At 46.4% G+C, this 20459-nt stretch overlaps 1 protein-coding gene across 2 annotated transcripts in view; it reads right to left on the reverse strand.

Annotated features, from left to right (window-relative positions):
• macf1a (microtubule actin crosslinking factor 1a) overlaps nucleotides 1-20459 on the reverse strand; it is a 189210-nt gene that overhangs the window by 160514 nt on the left and 8237 nt on the right. For both annotated transcript variants that reach the window (XM_080734855.1, XM_080734854.1), the window contains exons 3-11: nucleotides 8652-8818; nucleotides 8448-8560; nucleotides 6459-6565; nucleotides 4837-4956; nucleotides 3834-3929; nucleotides 2595-2722; nucleotides 2228-2321; nucleotides 1428-1582; nucleotides 689-995 (exon numbers count right to left, since the gene is read on the reverse strand). In XM_080734855.1, the coding sequence (XP_080590981.1) occupies nucleotides 689-995; nucleotides 1428-1582; nucleotides 2228-2321; nucleotides 2595-2722; nucleotides 3834-3929; nucleotides 4837-4956; nucleotides 6459-6565; nucleotides 8448-8560; nucleotides 8652-8818 (1287 nt within the window). The remainder of the gene's footprint in view (nucleotides 1-688; nucleotides 996-1427; nucleotides 1583-2227; nucleotides 2322-2594; nucleotides 2723-3833; nucleotides 3930-4836; nucleotides 4957-6458; nucleotides 6566-8447; nucleotides 8561-8651; nucleotides 8819-20459) is intronic.

Here is a 20459-nt window from a genome sequence, read left to right on the forward strand (position 1 = left end):
TAGTTCACCACACACTAATCACCACCAGATGGCGACGCAGCCATTCAATAGTGAAGGCGCTGACGTCACTCGTTTGCGACTCTCTTTCTTTATTTACTAGCCTAGCCTAGCCTAGCCTAGCCTAGCTTAGCCATTAGCTCCATTGTAGTCACTTGGACAGGGCGTTTATCGTGGAACGATTGCATTCACCACGGCTTCGTAACTCGCGCGGCGCTCCGCCGGCCGCGCGGCCCTGGCCCGCTCTTCGCGGCCACTCGCGCCTGCGGCGCTCGGGGGCGAAGAGCAGGACCAAGGTCCGCTGGCCTTCGCGCCTCTTGCAATGTCGTGGACAATCGAGTGGCTCCGCCTGGAGGACGTTGTTGTGGCGACCGCTTGTTCCGCCCTGTGCGGCACGGCAAGCGCTCCGTTTCTCTAATTCTCTGAGACGCAAAAAAAACGTGACATATATATATATATATATATATATATATATATATACTGTATACATATAGCTGATCTACAAGGATTACAATGTTCTGCCAATCCACAGGAAATCTACTGTCTTGCCAATGGCAGGACATGTGACGTTTTGAAATGGCACATCTGTACCTCCGTAACTCCCTCCAGAATTATTTCTCTCCCTTCACCTCTATCCCTCCTGTCTCCCTTGGCATTCAATCTATCCATCATTTCACTCCCTCCGTCTCACCTGCGTCTCCTCCACCCATCCCAGTAACTCGTAGATGAACCTCAGGCTGCCTTCGTCCTCCGATGACGACATGGCCACTAGCTGGGAGCGGGCTGTGGGTCTGCGGAGCAGGGCGGCCCCCGCGGCCCCCACAACGCCCACGGCACCCAGTAGGGTCTGCCCCAGGGACAGGCCTCCGTCGGTGGGCCGCTGACCCGTCCTCTGCTCCCCCACCATGGTCCCCAGCGCCTGCGAGAAGTGTCCCTTCCTGTAGACGCTGGAGCACTGGAGCCTCAGGGAGACCAGCTCCTCTTGTAGACAGGACACTCTGTGGGAGGGCAGCGTTCTGTTATACTGGGTACTGTTGTTTATCCTAGTTTGAATTGTGCCAAGGATACGGTCATCAGACATGCATCCTTATGGTGCTTCCAAAAAAGGGTAAGGGATTGGAAATATTATGTACTGTATATGTACTTGCACAGCATATTATATAGATATTCTATAACTATAATAATACAAAGAAAAGAGTATATTATACTCTTTTCCTTTCCCTCTCTCCAATTTAGTTGTACATTTAGAGAACATGCTATCCCTCTCCCACAGTTCCATGGTGAACAGGCATGTACTCAGTGAACAGTCTGCCAGTCTCCACAGTGGTGGTTGAGTGCTTTACCCCTGTGTCACCCGGATGCTAAGGACTGAATCCCACCAAAGGCCTCGTTTGTGAAAGGTAAACGTCCATACAGTCTGTCCGTCTCACCTGAAAGCCAGCTGGTCCACCTGGTAGTACCTCTCGTCTCGGAGGATGCTGAGGTCTGTGTTGAGCTGCCTGAGCAGGGACTCACAGTCCTGCAGGTAGCACGCCAGCTCTCTCTCACACTGCACACCCTCGCCGCTCTCCATACGAGACATATCCTGAGAGAATGGATTGATGCATCCATTAGTGATTGGGCTTTGTTTGTTTGTTTGTTTGTTTGTTTGTTTGATGAGTTGGAAGGAATTCTTTGATGCACTCGACTGTTGTTTGTCTAATGCGATTCACACTGTTGTGGACTGTTGGTTTAATCGGGCATGAAATGAAGTTTGAATCCTCATTTAGATTAATTGAATTCATGTTATTATAACACATTTGGAGCATTTAGCTAACAATCTAACAAAGCATTAACATAAACATCTACTCCTAGATGTTTGCGTTTGAATGTCAATTTGAATGTCTCATATATATATATATATATATATATATATATATATATATATATATATATATATATATAACCTGTATGTAAGAATGTGTTGTTTGTGTGTGTTTCTGTTTATTCAGTGAGCCTTGCAGTAAGACAAACATCCCAGAAGGAAAACATTATTATAATGACATTTTATTTCCATAAAGCCATTTGAAGTGAAGTGGGCCTAATGTGTGCAAAGCCAAATGATATGCAGCAGTCTTTGTTTGTAATATGAAGTGAGTCATCAAGAAAATGCAAGCAAGGGAGATGAGAGAAAAGCCGTTCTCACAGCCGCAGGTGAGTGAGTGAGTGTGCAAACTGGTTCTATACTCACAGCCTGTAGTGTGTTCTTAGCCAAGGTGAGTTTCTCTTCACAGTCCAGAGCCAAGTTTTGAACCTTATTGGCCATCTGAAGTAGAAGCTCCAACCTGAAGACACACACACACACACACACACACACACACACACACACACACACACACACACACACACACACACACACACACACACACACACACACACACACACACACACACACACACACACACACACACACACACACACACACACACACACACAGCGTTGGTTTCTTTCTGCACTTTGTGTCGTTATAATATTCCCCATATGTAATTTAAGAACTATCGTTACTAGCGTTCAGTGTGTGTGTGTGGGTGTGTGTGTGTGTGTGTGTGTGTGTGCACCTCTCCACGGCAGGTCTCAGAGCCTTCTCTCTGTCCAGCATCTCCAGGATCAGTTTCCCCCACTCCTCCTCCAAGTCATTAGGATGCAGTCCCTGAGGAAGCTTGATACGACCAAACTCTATCCATACCTACACACACAAGCGCGCGCACACACACACACACACACACACACACACACAGACACACAGACAAACACACACACACACACACACACACACACACACACACACACACACACACACACACGATAATGATGCATTTGTATGCAGAACTAATTGTACAATTGCATAATTCAAGCACAACAGAGCTACATTGACTATTCTGATTCAACAGCCCCAAACTCACCAATGCACACACGTACGCACACACACAAAGAAACATTCTCCCATGCATACACACACACACAGGCCCAGTTATATGCAATGATGAAATGTTTCTGTGATTTAACGTCTTACACACCCAACAACCTGCCGGGAAACAGCTGAGGAGGATAATAATAACTACTGTATTATTAGCACCGTCATGGTCTCACCATGGCTCAGGGCTTCTGTCACACAGTCAGCTATTGATACAAACAACAACTAACAGTATACAGTACTGTAGCTGTAGGACAATGATGTTCAAACACAGACACTGCTGATACCCATATGATGACACACTGTAAGCCCTGCGCGTGGTGTTTGCATGGTGCCAAACCCCAGGTTAGCTTTCAAGCTGCGTCCATACCTGGATGGTTCGAGCGGTACGATTACATACAAAGTGAATGCAAAGATGAGACGACGCGCGACCAACCATGTCGCAACCGGGCGCGGCGCAAACTATCCGAAAGGGGCGGCCACTTCGTATCTTCGGCCCACTTGGAAAAAACCAACTGAAGCGACCTTTGCTTCACCCCCACCCCACCCATCACGTCCTGACAGCCAATCAGCATTGATGTTGTCCGGAGACACAGACATGTTTTTGGTGTTTGGAGTTGGGACACCCTTTTTTCCGGGTGTTTTGCCTTGATTCCAACGGGACATGATTTTTTTACCAACACGGACCTGCGCGACCAGACTGAAGCAATAGAAGCAACTAGAATAAAAGAAATAGCTTCAGGTTTGGAGGCAGCTTCATTCAAACCTTTACCTCCCCCCACTATCCCCCTTCTCCTTCTTTCCTCCTTGCCTCCTTCCCTCATCCGTTCATTCATTCAATACCCTCATCTACTTAATAATCCCTCCTTCCTCCTTCGCCTACCTCCAGTACTTTGTAGAGGTGCTCCACGTGACTCTTCTCCATCTCCTTGGCAGGGATCTCAGTTTCTTTGAAATGGACGTACTCGTTGTAAAGTGCCTGAGGGGGTGATGGAGGAAAAGGGGGAGAGAGGTGAGGGTATGGAGAGAGAGGGGGAGAGAGAGTGAGAAAAGGGGGGGTGGAAGAATAGAGGAAAGAAATGATCGGGAGGTGTAGGAGAGAGCGATAGAGAGGTTATTGACGCACAGGGTCAATATTACCCTGGACACCATCGTTTAAGTTCAAACAGAAAATCGTTAATCCGTTACTGTAGCTAAAAGCTTTGTAATCACGACGCCAGGCCCACCCTGGGAGACTGTGGCCTTTTACAGTCCTCAAATCAGAGAGAAACTCTGGACTGATTTGTTTCATGTTCTCACATGTTACACGTGGCAATTATTCATTTGAATGTATTATTGAAGGATCTTAGGAAAATGTCTGAATATTGGTAATTGCATCTGCCAACCATCATCAGTAGCTTCTGCCCAGACAAATACTAATGGTATTCTATTCAACCCCCATGAATAGGAAGAAAGAGCAAAAGGGCTGCCATGTGTATATGGTCAATTCCTGGTCTTTTGTTTCTCTCTAGTTACAAAACCATTCTTGTAGATAACTGCTAGATGCGACAGCATTACTTAAGCCAGTGGTTCCCAAATCTTTTAGCTCGAGACACAAAAGAGAAATTTGACCTTTGCCTGGGACCCAAACTAGTGAAAACAGCAGATCTACAAGATCACAACACGTCGCTTCGCACTGTGCAGCTTGTACAGTAGATCGACTATTTTCACTACTTTGTAAACATTTGTGTTCTAAATTATGGAATTTCTTTGATTTCTTCGTGAAATTACTAGAGGGAAAAATACATTGCATTTAAAAAAATTCTTGAAATATATATATATATTTTTTTTAGAATACTTTTTGAAAAAAAAACATTGCACTGCACAAGGGATTCTCTGTCTCTCACCTTGAGCTCCACAGGGTTCTGTGGGAAGTTCTTATTGGCCATTAGGGCTGTGTAATGACGACTCCACTGGAGCAGAGTGGAGAACCTGGACTGATACTCTAACCACCGCTGATCCACCTCCTGGGAGGGAGAGAGAGAGAGAGAGAGAGAGAGAGAGAGAGAGAGAGAGAGAGAGAGAGAGAGAGAGAGAGAGAGAGAGAGAGAGAGAGAGAGAGAGAGAGAGAGAGAGAGAAGATAAGATAAGAAGATTAGAAAACTTTATTGTCCACCAAATTTAGCATAAAATGGAAATGTGTCTTTGGCACACAGGCAGTCAGTCAGTATAGAACAATAAAACATACATAAAATACACAAATGCATTAAAAACTATATAAAAATTGAACTATTTAAACATTTTCTTATTTAAAATTTCTACTGCAGTTGGCACAAATTGTAACCCTTCTTTTTTTTTGCTAGAGGTACTTTAAACCTCAGATGGTAACACCAGTGGGCGAAGAGGGTGTGCAGAGTCATTGTAAATCTGAATTGCCTTTTTGGTCTGGCCCTGGCAGAGAAAGGTAGAGCGAGGTAGAAAGGAAGACAGAGAATGCAAATGTGATCTACTGATATTCCTCCGGTCCGTCACGCACCAGAAATTCATGCATGTAAAATGTAACAAATTCTCCCAGCTTGCGTCACATCATGTCCAAAAGCTATAATTCCATTATAATATACAGTAGTTAGACTGCTTGCTGCTCATAGTTGTTAATGATATTCACTGGCAGATGGAATATGTAACACATTTAAACACATTATTGGTTTAATCAACTGCCATTAAAAATATTGAAATTAAAAAGCATACAATTCGCCTTAACAATTCTCATTGTTAGCACTGAAACCTGCAGCATTATAATAATTGCTTGTTTTCTTTCGTCGGATGTGCTACAGTACATCAAATTAAAATTTACACGAGTAGCCTTGTTTGATATTCAAGATATGCAGTGTATTCCTTTGGTTTCTCCACTCCAGACTCAACTGTGTACTTGGATGATGGCAGCAGAAATGACCAGTCAAATGTGAATGGAACATGAATGTGAAAAAATATATATATAAAAATAATGTATGTACTGTATGCAACAAACCATAGAACAGTACTGAACAGAATACAACATCCACACAGGACTGGCACTTGTGTGCATTGAGTAGTGGTTGAGTCTATTACAGTGGTTTTCAACCCTTTTCATCTCAAGGTCCATTATTTATTCAGCATTTGAGTGATGGACCACCACTTTGATTTAGCCTCTCAGACCCAAAACCTTTGTTATCATTGGATAAAATTGTGTCCACAATTCCATGCTGTATTGACGTGGTACCATAGGAGAGATAACAAGCCATGTGGCCAACATGGATCAAAATAAAAATTCTTTAATTTAGTAATGCAGATGTTTAACAATAGTTTAACTCTTGAAAGCTTGGTTTTATTTTATGTTCTCAAGATCTATAAGGGTCCATTTGGTTACCAACTCTTCATCATTTAGCTGGAGACCACCTGGAACCCCCTCAAGGACAACTGGTGGTCCCCAGACCACTGGTCTATTACAATGAAAGCGGAATAAAAAAAAAATGGGTGGTGTGTGGCGTACATGTGCAGCGATGCCCTCGCCTCCCTCTGGGATCTTGGGGAAGGCATCATAGATGGAGGAGACGTAGGTGATGACCGACTTCTCATCTGGAGACGGAACGTCCACATCTGACGGACAAACACACACACAGAGAGAGAGAGGAGGATGGTGAAACAGAGAAAAACAGAGGCGTACAGTAATTGAATCAGGATTATTATTGGTTGCAAAGATGATCATTTATTGGATAGAAGGAACTCTGTGTTCTTGCTGCTTGCAGCACAGTCACTGTGTTCTTTATTACTCTTTAAGCCTTTTAGGCCTAGGATTATTTAATGCTTTAACTATTGAAACATAGCAGATATACAAGCTAACAGCGAGCTTGTAGATCTGCTATTTTTGAAAAATTGGGAACATTAGAATTTTGACCCGATTTTGACACGATTCTAATAAGTGTCTTCTAAATCCTTCTAAGGTTTTTTGAAAACCTGTTTCTATATCAGTGGTTCTCAAACTCTTTCATGTCAAGGACCGCTAGAATTATATGTATTTGGCCGTCTCAAAATATTTTGTATCGGTGACCCCCCCAGAAGCAAATATTTGAGTTAGAAATGTTCACTTTAAAAATTACATATTCAAAGATTTGCAAAAAATTGTCCAGATTTTTCAAATATAGCAGATCTACAAGCTCGCAGCGCTGTGAGCCTGTATATCTGCTATTTTTCAATAGTTAAAGCATTCAATAATTCTAGGCCTAAATGGCTTAATAAAGTGAAAGCAGAGTGGTTAGTGTGTGTACCGCATGACTGACGGTTCGATTCCTGGCCCAGCCCGGACCATTTGCTGCTGCTTGTCACTACCCTGCGCTCTATTTGTGTTAAAACAATATAAATCATTATAATAATAAAGTGATGTCCTGGTGTGGCGATACTTGCAACGGTAGTACATCATCAATCGAAAGCTGGTCTGGTCAGTGGGCGTACGGCAGTTTTGTCGGGGCTCAATTTTACACAAGAGCAAGGAAACAAGGTGACCTGTATGATCAATATACGATCAACGTGATTCAGGGCGTAGTATACATAATGAATGAGCATGTGTGGCAAACTGTTAGCTAGATTGAGCACACAGTGACAGAGACTGAGAACAGGAGCAAAGGAGGAGAGAGGTGAAACATAGAAGGGAGCAGTCACTATACCTGTAAGCCCTGTAAGTTCTTTGTTGTTGTATGACGTAACACCAAAATAGACAATCTACACGATGCCCAGACTGTCATTAGTCAATTGGTGTATGTCTGTAGCAGGACACTTAATGAAATTAACTAATATATTGTTATTTATGTTTTAATTATTATTATTATCATCTTTTTCCCCCGCTTACAGTATAATGACAGGGCCAAAATAGGGACGCCAGGTTGGAAGTGGTTAAAATCTTATGTGTGGGAGATACCGTAGACAGCAAGTCACTAGAGCCGCTAGATAACGATGTTAAGCCCTTGTAAGCTGTCCTACACTAATGTAGATTATCAGAGGATAAGTGTTTCACATCAAAGGGTGTTTTAACGGTGAGAAAAGGACTTATTTAAATGCATAATCTTGTCTGCAGCCAGCCTTAGTGTCCATCTCATTTGGGATAAAAAAAAAACTCTCCTGCTCTCTGAACCCGATTATGTGCTTTAATTTCCCTCACATGCCTTGTGACCCTATCTGACTGACACATTTACTCTCTTTCCTGCTTAGAGCCATGCCTTACTTTTTTTCAATACAAAGTTGGAAAGATAACAATATACTGTCTTATTCTGCTATTCTGTATTCATTAACTACCGGATACAAGCAACAGGCCAAATGTAAAATAGCGTACTGCAAAACCAGCCACCGCTAGCATCGGCCAAACCGATATATCGATAGGGCTCTAATTCTATTTCAGCTGTCAGTCAAGGACCCAAGCCAGTCATTCAGGCATCCAGTCAGTCCGTCAGTCGGTCAGGCATCCAGTCAGTCAGTCAGTCAGTCTCACCCTCAGCGTCCAGTAGTCTGGTTACTCCTAGCGACTCAGCGATCTCAAACGCCTGCTCCAGGTTGTCACGGTTACTCTGCCGAGACACCACCTCCATGTCAATCAGGTCTGGCCTGGAGAGGACATAGAGAAACACAGAGGTCAGCTTCAGAGGGGGTGTGTGTGTGTGCGTGTGTGCGTGCGTGCGTGCGTGCGCGTGTGTACCTGTATCTGTGCAGCAGGGCGTTGAACATGCGTCCATTGCTCCAGCAGGAGGTGAAGTTGGTACAGCGGAGGCCGGGGTAGCCCTCTGTCGCCTGTTGGCTCCATAGCAACAACTTCTCCTTGGCAGTCAGATCACCTGACTCTCCACTCACATAGATCTCTGAAATCTGGACACAGAGAGAGAGAGAGACATATTCAAAGTCAAATATCTGCAACCACCGTTTACGCACGCACGCACTCACACACACATATACGTAAACCTTTGCCAAACGCACACACGTGCACACAGTCAGTTTTCAGAAACAGCCTGTCACCTGTGTTGTATGAGTCAGACAGAAGCTTTGGGTTTTTTGATTAAAGCTGTCGTCCGCCTTCACAGCTCACATCTGTCAAATAAATAACAACCCTTTACCAAGGTGTGTGTGTGTGTGTGTGTGTGTGTGTGTGTGTGTGTGTGTGTGTGTGTGTGTGTGTGTGTGTGTGTGTGTGTGTGCGCGTGCGTGCGTGCGTGTGCGTGCATGTGTGTGTGGCAAGAGTTTACCATGCCTTCATCCATAGTTGTGTGTCTATGTGTGTGAGGGAGAGGGAGAGTGCATTGTGTATTTACTCGTGAGTGTGGATCAATATTCTTCTCCATCATTATTCTTCCAACAGTCTAGCCATCTCATTAGCTAGTTTTCTCACAGCCTCTTCATCCTTCTCTCTCCTCCCATCTTCCCTTCCTTTGATCTGTCCCTTTCGTTTTATTTTGTCCTTATTTGTCTGTTCAGATCCTGATAACTGACTCTCATCCTCCTTTCCCTCTCTGTTGACTGTCCAAGTCCTCCTCCTGTCTGACCACTGAAGCCATTATACAGCACTTCATCATAGGGGCAAATAACACAAAGAGCGAAAAATAGCTACTGTTTTGCATTGCGATACGTCATAAGCAAATGTGTGCTTTACATTATACATTACTGTAAATGTACACCATGCAAATTTTGCATCGTGAGCAAAATGCGTACACTCTCTTAAATTACCACTGTTTTACTGTGTAATGGTGCAACTGCAATCATGGTCCACCAAACTGACACTGACCTAAAAGTAATTACACAGTTTTTTTTCCCATTAACCCGTTCAAAGTGGTAAAGCATCTGTGTCTAGCGATGGGACGATATGAAAATGTCATGTCACGATTCAATTTACGATATCACGATAATCAAAATTTCGCCTACATCCATTATCCTGGGGCGGAACATTCGACAAAAAATTATACCGGATATGCAGCTCGGCAAATAAAAGGTGAATTGATCCCAGTGCATGACTGAGGATAATTTCACGATAAATGTAAATCTCCACAATACGATTATTGAGAGCTTTTTCATCACGATAAACGATAATAACGATTATCGTCCATCCCTATCTGTGTCATTTTAGATTTTAGCAACAGTATATATTATACGTTTTTCAGAAAACTCTTAGGATTTAGAACAGTGGTTGTCAAAAATAGCAGATCTACAAGCTTACATCTGCTATTTCCGAACATTTTAGAAAAATGCGTTTGAAAAAATCAAAATGTTAAGAACCACTGATTTAGAAGGCATTTGTAGAATGGACCTCAGGTCTTAAAGGGTCAATGGGTTCAGTGGACCACGGCGTCTCCACCTCACCCTGTCTTCTCCACTCTTTAACTCCATCTATCCACCATCACAAAGTCAGCCTGACGTTTATGTGCAGTAACTGGTGGCACCAGGCCACTGTGGCTGTGATCAGTATTCCTTCTGTCACCCCTCTGTCCCTTTTCTTGTGTTTTGTACTCCTGCTTCTCCTACTCCCTTTGTCTATCTATCTGTGTGTGTGTGTGTGTGTGTGTGTGTGTGTGTGTGTGTGTGTGTGTGTGTGTGTGTGTGTGTGTGTGTGGTCCCTTATTGGCTACGCAGACATTTACGCAAACAGACACGCTACACCGAACGCAGTACTTGCTCACTCTGCTGACGCAAGTAACAAGTCCACATGAATTGAATTTCTATTGATGGTACTGTATGTACACAGAACTAGGAAATTCAACTATCTCTCTCTCACCCACACACACACACACACACACACACACACACACACACACACACACACACACACACACACACACACACACACACACACACACACACACACACACACACACACACACACACACACACACACACACAAGTTGGGAGCCTGCAGCATGCTATCTATGGGTGGTATATATGAGCTTCCTACCAGCAGAGATGATTAGAGCAAAGGTCATAGAGTATAAGACGCTGAGTCCTATAGAGTCTGGCACATTTCCCTGAGACTGTGACGTGACTGTAGCCTACACACCACAGGCTACATCCACCCCAACCTCCATATGGCCTGACAGGATACATGCAGGATACAACTAACTGCCTCGAAAAATGGATCACTGGCTATGGGGCTGCTACTGCTGCTATGTGGTTTGAATAGAAATGTATGGCTTTCCTTAGTGTGTACATACGTGTCCGTGCATTGCACCTCGTTCTTCATGCTAATGATGATGGATTATCACCAGTAAACCCCAGGAATCAGCTAAACATTCATTAATAGCTTGACTAGCTTCTAACCTCACCTTCAGCAATAGCTTGTTATAATCTACTATTGATGATAGGCCACAGTGGCTCAAGGGTAGAGTGGCAGGTAGAGCGGGCAGATGGGAACAGCAAGGTTCCCAGTTCGATCCCGGGCTCCCCCCAGAGCTAGTGTCTAAATGTCCTTGAGCAAGACTCTGAACCCCTAATTGCTCCCGATGAGCAGGTTGGTGCCTTGCATGGTTTCCAGCACAATCAGTGTATGAATGTGGGTGTGAATGGGTGAATGTGGGTGTGAATGGGTGAATGTAATCTATGTTAAGCGCTTTGGATAAAAAGCATTATATAAATGCACCATTCATCATTTATCATTTTACCATTTAATGTTGCGCTTGGCTAGCATGCTATACTGAAAGAAATACCTGCAGAGAGTCAGAACAAGTCAATGAGAGACTGTAGTAACACACATATTGTCACTTCATTCATCTGGTATGTGCGGGAATGTGGTAATATTGTTGCAGAAACATTTACAAAGCTACTGTACAGTAACACTGTTAATCTCTTGGTCCAAGTTCAAAGTGGGAACATCTTATTCTTAGTTTGGGTAAGTACATTAAAGCGAAGAGACTATGTCATCTTGCTCTGCTAGATCCTACTGTAGCAGAGCCACGTGCACTGGCTCACACACTTGACATTGCACAGAAGAAACCACTAGCTATGCGAGGAGGACATCAAACATACTAATTTGCAGCCAGACTGAATGAGTGATTATGGGATACACAGACAAAAGATGTGGACTCTCACGGTTCACATGTCGGACTGAGACAATAAGGAGACGTGCTGGGACAAATATGTCTCTAAAGACTGTCATCAAAACTGTCTGCATCCACGATTGCACATGTTTGGAAAAAGTATCATAGGCTCACTGAACAGAATACAAGAAATGCAACTTTAACCATTTCAAGCCCTGCCCTACTGTATACTTCATCATACAATGAAAGGCTAAAATATCACTTCTATAAGCTCACAGTGCATTGTATCGCAACGTGTTGTGAGCTTGTAGATCAGCTATGTTCACTATCAAAAAATAAATACATGCACTATAGCTGCCCCCCACCTCCCCGGCTCAGGGGATGAACCAGCGCCTTTTTAGAAACATGTCCCTTTGAAGTCACTGCAGGAGAGAGAGAGAGAGGGGGGGGGGGGGTAGGAGGAGACCATAACAGAAAATGGAGGATTGGCTGGTGGGGGGGTTAAGAGAAGAGAGAGAGATTAAAGTGATGGAACAGATGGATGTACAGAATACTTCAAGAGGGAAGGACTCTTATCAGAACAAAAACAGACACAATGACATTTTCCTTGTCACTGCACTTTGCACCCTGGCATTCAGCTGAGATTCTTAACTTATTTGCATTTTCATCTAAGCTCTTTTGCACACTGTTGAGGCAAGAGTAGATTACAAGAATTTAAATTGCTGTGATGTTGCTGCCAGCTGTACTACATGATTTGTATACTCATTGAGATCAACTCTTTTTCGATTCCTGCATTTGGATTTGGAACAACTTGGTACGAATGGTACGCACAGTAAGTGCAGTATTGGACTTCCAAATCAGAAATCAAACCAGCAAACACTAAACATTCTGGCCTCCTTTACCTGTCGGTCAACACAGCTGTCAAGAGAGTGATAGATGGGTGGATGGATAGGTTCATAGATAATAGAATAAATGGCTTGATCAATGAATGGATGGGTTGATAGATCATAGATAGATGAATGGAAGGATAGCTTGATATATCTTAGATAGATGTATGAAAGGATGGGTTGATAGATGGATGGGTCGATGCATTTCAGATGTAGCTGTGGTCTGAGATCCCCTTGAGACTCAACACACCAGCCATACCGTTGATGAATGCGCATTTCAAATCCCTAATTATTCAAATGAGGGTCTTCACTGTACACACACCCTGCCTGACATGTAGATACATCTGTCTCAACACACACACACACACACACACACACACACACACACACACACACACACACACACACACACACACACACACACACACACACACACACACACACACACACACACACACACACACACACACACACACACCAAGAGCTACACTGTCTTGACTTGACCCAAGGAATCCAGGGAAAAAAGAATTTTAATTTTCCGATCCACGGTTCAAGAGTTACGGGGCAAAACGTAAAGTGGGCCGTTATAGCGCCACCATGAGGCCGAGTGATGTAATTATTTTTCGATTCATTCTTAAAATCATTATGAATCTCCTCTCCGAGGTTTGAAACTGTAGCTCCTATGGTTTACGAGAGAAAAATACTTGAAAGTGATTTCTTGCATTGTCCCATTATAAGTCAATGGGGACAATTAAGCATAGTTTTTTGCCGATTACGTCGGCATGGTAAGGCGGATCGGAACGAAAGGTAATAGAACACCATTCCCGGCCGAGCCGCACATTTTGATGTATATATTGCGCGAGTGGCGCAAATGGTGCGGCACTAGTTACGCGCCGAAGTCAGGCTACATACATACACACAGACACACACACACACAGACAGACCCACACAGCCACGTATAGGGAGCCTGTGTTTCACACAGCTCCAAAAAACACAATCAACTATTGATTGATCCCTGCTGCCCAGTGCAAACACTCCTAAAGAAGGGTCTCTGTGGAGCTGATAAGTACAGGAAGGTATGGCTCAGTGTGTGTGCAATGCATGTTATTATGTGCCCTTGCTTTCACATGACTCAGCAGCGAGGGCTACCGTAAATGAGACATGAAACAGTAATGGAAGCTGACATGACGTCACATTCTGTACTGCATAGCACTATGGTTCTGTACTGTAGGAGCTCTCTGACAGATGGTGTTGCTGTGCGCATTAACTCATCACGCCTTGCATTACTACCACAGTGGCTCCTGTAACCTGTTTCAAATGTTAGCTAAGGGCAAAAGATGAGCCTCGACTCAAAGCCTGTCTCTCTCAATCCTGTGGCTGGCAGATAAAGGTGAAATAGGGCCCTGAAACTCATCTAGGAGGAAAATAACAAGTAATGCAGAGAGGGAGAGAGAGAAGGCAGGGTTGAAAGAGAGGGCAGAGAAAGGGAGGAAGGGTGAAAGTGTTGAGGGAAATAGTAAATGGAGTAGGTAGGTAGCAAGGAAGGAAGGAAGGGAATGAGTGTGGAAAGGAAGGTACAGAGACAAGAAAAGCAGTGGATGCGGGAGGAAAGGAAGAGAGGAAGTAAGGAGAGAGGGCTGGGAGGGAGATAGGAGCCAAGTAAATGGAGCAAGATAGAGAGAGGGGGGGAGAGATGGAGTCCTGTGTTGTGTTGATTAGGCTCAGGGGACAGCAGCAGGAAGGATGGAGAGAGAGAGAGAGAGAGAGAGACGCAGGGTGCCTTCTGCAAGGCTGATAACAGCCTGGACACACACACATACACACGCACACACAGTGATCCTTCATTAGCGTGGATACAGTGTGTACAAAAAAACTAAACTTCAGAGACCTTCCTACACACCTAACAATATTCATATACGTATGCTTAACACATACACGTGTGCCGTGTGCAGCTAAACAATTCTCACCATAATATATTCCAGTCCACCTGTCTACAATGGCAGGATATAAGAGTGGCAGATAGAGAGGGAGGAATAGTAAGCAAAAGAGGGATATTAAGGTAAGTAAATTGAGCTAGATTTAGAGAGAGAGAGAGAGAGAAAGACTGAAAGGGGGGAGGCAAAATGAGAGACAGACAGAGAGAGAGAGACCAGACCTGTGGCAGGTGTCTCACAGGTGCGAGTTGTTGTGGCGACAGCGGGCTCTCCATCATGGAGTCCAGTCTCTCCGAGGAGCTGCTGGTCAGCCCTCCCCAGTCAGTCTGACTGGGAGTGGTGCCTCCGGTCCCCGGGGAGGTCAGCGGCAGGTCGCTGCCATAGCCCGACTCCAGCAAGGAGGGCCCCGGTGCCACCCGGGCCGTCACGTCCAGGTCGTGGTGCCCCTGCGTCACCACAGTTTCGTGACTTCCGCTTAGGTTAAAGGACACCGGGGCGCTACGGGCGCCGGCTTCCATTTTGGCTCGCCTGCAGTCCTCCTCGGAGAGCAGGACTTTGAGGATGTTGCCAGTGACGGGGGACAGGGCGGGGGGGCGGTGGGTGTGTATGTCCACATCGCTGTTGCTCTCTCCTCTGTACACCGGAGAGCCGAAGTCACTGGGGTACACCGTCCGCACCACGCAGAGTTTACCATCCACCTCGCGGATGTGGACCACCCCTTTGTGGTCCCTGTCCGGAGGGGCGCTTGTCTCCTCTAATGTCGGCCCTGTCCCCCCTCTGCCCCCTACTTGTTTCACCCTTACTCCTCTCACATCCTCCCTTGGTGCCGCCTCTTGTGGGCCATGGCCCTTTTTCTCCTTCTTGGGTCGGAGGATCCAGGGTTTCTCCAGGACACCCTGGACCTTCTCCCTGACCCGGCAGACCCTCCCCCCACCCGGGGTGGTGCTGCCTGGGGCTGGTGACGTGGTCATAGCCTGAGGGCTGGTGGTGGTGGTTTGGCCGGGGAGGCTGGAAACGTCGACGGAAGCGCTGGCCGTATCCTCCTCCCCCGGGAGGCAGAAGACTCCCCGCCAGGCCGGGCTGGGTTTAGGGGAAGATTCGAGAGTCCTGCTGCCTATGCGGATGCCCATGCCGGGGGCCATAGTGTCCAGAGCACTGGTATTACTGGGCAGCAGAAGTTTGGAATGACCTGACTGAGTATTGGCCAGCTTGGCTCCAGCTGTTGCTCCCAAGACGGTCACCTTCTCCTCGTCCTCGTCCTCCTCTTCCTCCCTATCTTCAGGCTCCTGGCTCTTCAGCGGTTCACTCTCCTCCTGCTCTCCCGTCTCTTTTTTGTTCTTCTTCCCTCTGCGCTTCCTTTTGAAGCGAAGGCGCCTTTTTGGCGAATGGGGCGGGGCTCCAGCGAGCCCCGTCTCTCGAGAAGGTCTGACGCAACCCATAGAAGACCCCATGTCTCTGACCAACCTGGAGAGAAAGTGAGGGTCCTATTCAAGGTTAAAATAAGGTAACCGATTGCCAAGTATTGGCCAGTCAATCCATCAGAAAAGGCAATGTAAGGTTTGTTGATGTGTGCACGTCTATTCCAGGCTTGGGAGCTGTCAAGTTTTTTTCTTTTCTCAATCCAACATAGACGTAAAGTTCAATGGAAATATTCAGACAGGCTGGTGAATGACCGGCGGATGACCGACAGGTCCTGCATTAATGTGACAACCTGAGCACAGCACGCTGTTGCAGATAACCGCTTGAGCTCCTCTTTCAGTGACAGCTTTGCAGATGAAAACAGAAGGTTGAAAAATACTGGGAATAAGCTGTCACAGAGCAAGAGCCAGAGAGAGAGAGAGAGGGAAGACCTATTATTTTGTGGAGGCAGTTACTAGTTGAATCTCTGGCCAGGTTGCTGCAGGCTTGCGTGTCACGGCTCCTCTTCTTTCTGTCCTGTGCTCTACCCCCACCCCCGTCTCTCTCTCTCTAGCTCCTTTGCCTCACACAAGCAGTGCAGCGGCCAGCCCTACTCTCACTCTCCCAGGGTATTGCGGTCTTGTCCGTCTTGTCTGTGTAGATGTGAGTCTGTACGTGCACGTGTGTGTATGCGCGTGTGTGTGTGTGTGTGTGTGTGTGTGTGTGTGTGTGTGTGTGTGTGTGTGTGTGTGTGTGTACGCAGAATGCTGGTTGCTTTCCTCTGACAGACAACTTAGTCCCAGAAGGTTTGTGGTGTTTGAGTCAAGGACACAGGGACTCGCCGGTAAGTCAGCTATAGTCACATGACAGAAGAAAATATATCTTGGCTTGGGTGAGGTGGAAGATTCATCACCAGGGTTTCTGGCAGGTGAATTGTCATCGTCACTCATAAGTCGGTGTGTCTGGGAAGGCTGATGTGTGTGTGTGTGGGAGAGTGTGCACGGAGAGAGAGAGAGAGCGCGCGCGCAAAGGCAGTACGGTCCAGTCTTATTCAGCTCATTAGCGAGGCATGGGATATTGCATACACAGACTGCAAGGGGGTGTCTGACAGGTGTGCACATGTGTGCGAGTACGTGGGTGGCAGGATATCCGGCAAGGTAATGGAATCAATAGTGGTTTCGTCTCCATTCCAACCCAGACAGTTGTAATTCCTCGGAAAATCGTGAGAAGGGATGGCGGCTACATTGCCAACACAACACACACTTCGTACATGCCGACACACCGCACTACACAACACACACAGATCCATTACACGCATGCACAGCACACACTAGACTAAACTACACAACACACACACACACACTCTCAGTCTCACACAGCTTATGTGTGCGACTCAGTCAATGAGCATCCCGGGCCACAAATTGAGAAAACAACAACAACAACAACGTCATTCATTATTCCATTATCGGCTCACCACGACCTAACAAAATGTGTTTGTGGTCCCAAATTACACCATCATTCCATGTGTGTGCTCCATCGGCACTCATCTTTAGTATCCATCCATCTTTCATCAATTATTGATGCCTTCCCACTGCTGAGGCAATGTTATTGCAGTGTTAAGTATGAGTCAAGTATGATCCCCACCAGGAGGCAGATCCACGACTATTATCTAGCAGTGTTGCTGAAGGCTTGCATCTTGTTGTGGTGCTACAGTAGGTCGTAGTAGTAAGTATCGCTGACGATGGGTGTCAATATCTCTGGTAGTAGTGAGGCGGTGTCTTATTCTGCCGAGACAGCAGGCTGGCCCCGTCCAGATTGGTCGTGGGTGTGGGAAGGAGAGTGTGCCGTCAGCCAATGCTGCGACAGCTTGCCGGAGAGTCGGCCAACGCTCCCCGCTACAAACACGCAGTCGGTCAGAAGAGTCCCAATCTGACTACTGCCCCGGTGTTGCCTCCGTGTTCCTCTCGATGCTTTTCCCGCTCGATCCGTTAAAACAGATACAGCTCAGGATGCATCGAAACCTTAGGAAACTCTTGTGTGCCTGTGCACGTGTTCTCCACCAGGGCACTGTGGTTGGAATTGCACTGGAAGACCGTGGAGATGGAAGATCAATGTTAAATCAAGAGTCAGAGCCGCTGGCATCCAGTTCCCAGAATGACAGAAATAGTGGAGATGGTGATTAAATTGTGTAAGATGATAAACCACAATCCTCAAAATGTCTCCATACAAAAAATATATATATATTTTGTGATCAAGGACCATAGGATGGAAGGACAGCGCCTGTCTGGTTTATTAATATCTGTCTCTTGGTAATGCTTTAGTCTTTATCCATCTCAGACAAGTTCCACCTTAAACTCCCCAGACAGCGTGGCATCACATGCCTCTCCCCTGGATACTGCTGCTGAGATTCCCCTCTTCGGCGACAGTTCGTACTCCCAGAGGGAGTGAGGGGGACAGCTGGGAAGTGTAGTCCTGTGCTGTCAAGTCGTATAGGCACCGTACCTCCTCTGTGTCCGTCTCTCTCTGTCGACCGTTCATTCAGACTCTAGCTCTCCTGCAAGCTGGTGCAGTGCGACGATGCAACTGTCCTACAGAATGGAAACCACAGTTTGCAGAGGGTATACATAATCCCACTGTGTCTTTACAGACAGGACACAAAAAAGGACACAGGACACAAAAAACAGTAGGTGGGAGAGGAGGAAAAAGAGGACAATCCCAAAGGCACTCCCTTCTTTCTCTCGTTTGCTCTCCTCTCGTCTCTTCGCTCCACACTCTCTCTTAATAGATCCTCAGGTCTGCTGGTTCTAATTAGGGAGAGGCATCTGGGGCAGGAGCTGTGGCCGGACGCAATGCTCTGTCTGTCTGGAGGCTGAGGGAGAGAAGAGGGGTTTGGCAGCCGCTATAGGGAGGCAGGCATGAGATCTAGAGTCCAGATAAGGATCCAGATGATGGGATAAAGATCCGTGGTCAAGGCTGGCGGCACTGGATCAGAGCCAGCTGGGAACAGTGTCCAGTGAAGGGCAGCCCTCCGACAGTAGTCCCCACGTTTTCAGAGAGAGAGAGTCCTTGGGAGATCCTACAAATCTGTCTGTATGCATGCAGACTACAGAGCAGTGAAGAGGCAAGCTACAGGCAGGCTGGGTTCAGCGAGTTCACACCCCATGTAGTCTTAGAAGGCAAAGGCAGGGATGGAGAGTCGAGGAGGAGAAAAGAGAGGAAAAAGACAGGGCCGCTCCATTTAGAAGCAGAGAGCAGGGATGGACTAATCCGATTGATATGCTCTTCCCTGGTGAGACACAAAAGGTGTGTGTACAGTTTGTCGAAAAATAGAGCGCGGCGTGCATGTGTGTTTTCTGTGCGCCTGCAAGGCTGGGCGGTCCCCTGATCAGCTGAGTGCAAGCTCTTCTGCATGTGTGAGTGTGTGTGTATGTGGTGAGGCCCGCAGATGAGGAGAAGCCAGGAGCTCCAGTGACAGCAGGAAGCCTGTACTCGTCTCTCCCTTGCTGGCCTGTCTTCCTGCGGTTTATCCTTCTGCCAGGCACCGACACACAGAGAGAGAAGCTTTTTATCTCCTGTCGGCTGCAGCTTCACACTCTCTACTGCTCGATCTTTCTCGCTCTCTCCCACTCTCTCTCTCTCTCTCTACCCTACCCCTCCCTCCTTTGCTCGCCCTCCTCCTATCCGCTTCCTTGTTACTGCCACCCCCTCCCTCGCACACTCACTCTCTTGGCTGCTTGTGAGCAGTTCTCTATGCCTCGCACATGCACACACACACACACACACACACACACACACACACACACACACACACACACACACACACACACACACACACACACACACACACACACTCGCGTGTGCACGCCTGCCTGCATGCACGCCTGTGTACACACACATACAGAGACACACAATTGACCCAAAAGCCTTGCTGAAAGGCAGGCAGCTACAGTGACGGAGGGAGGGAAAGAAATCAGACTGTTGCATCTGTGTGCAATACTAACAGGAGGGAGAGGACATTGATGTCACTCTGTCTCTCTGTCTGTTGGTTATGAAGTGATTAAGGGGGGAATTACAGAGAGAAAGTGATAAATGGAGGGAGGGATTTGCGAGGGATTTAGAGTTGAAAAGACAAAAAAGAAAATAGGAGGATATAGGAAGAGATGACACGCACGCACGCATGAGCGAACGCGCGCGCGCACACACACACAAACACACACACACACACACACGCACTATAGGAAGTCAACTATGAAGGAATTTTCCTGGTGCATAT

The sequence above is a fragment of the Nannobrachium achirus genome (assembly GCF_963921795.1).
Source record: "Nannobrachium achirus genome assembly, chromosome: 10".
NCBI classification, from domain to species: domain Eukaryota; kingdom Metazoa; phylum Chordata; class Actinopteri; order Myctophiformes; family Myctophidae; genus Nannobrachium; species Nannobrachium achirus.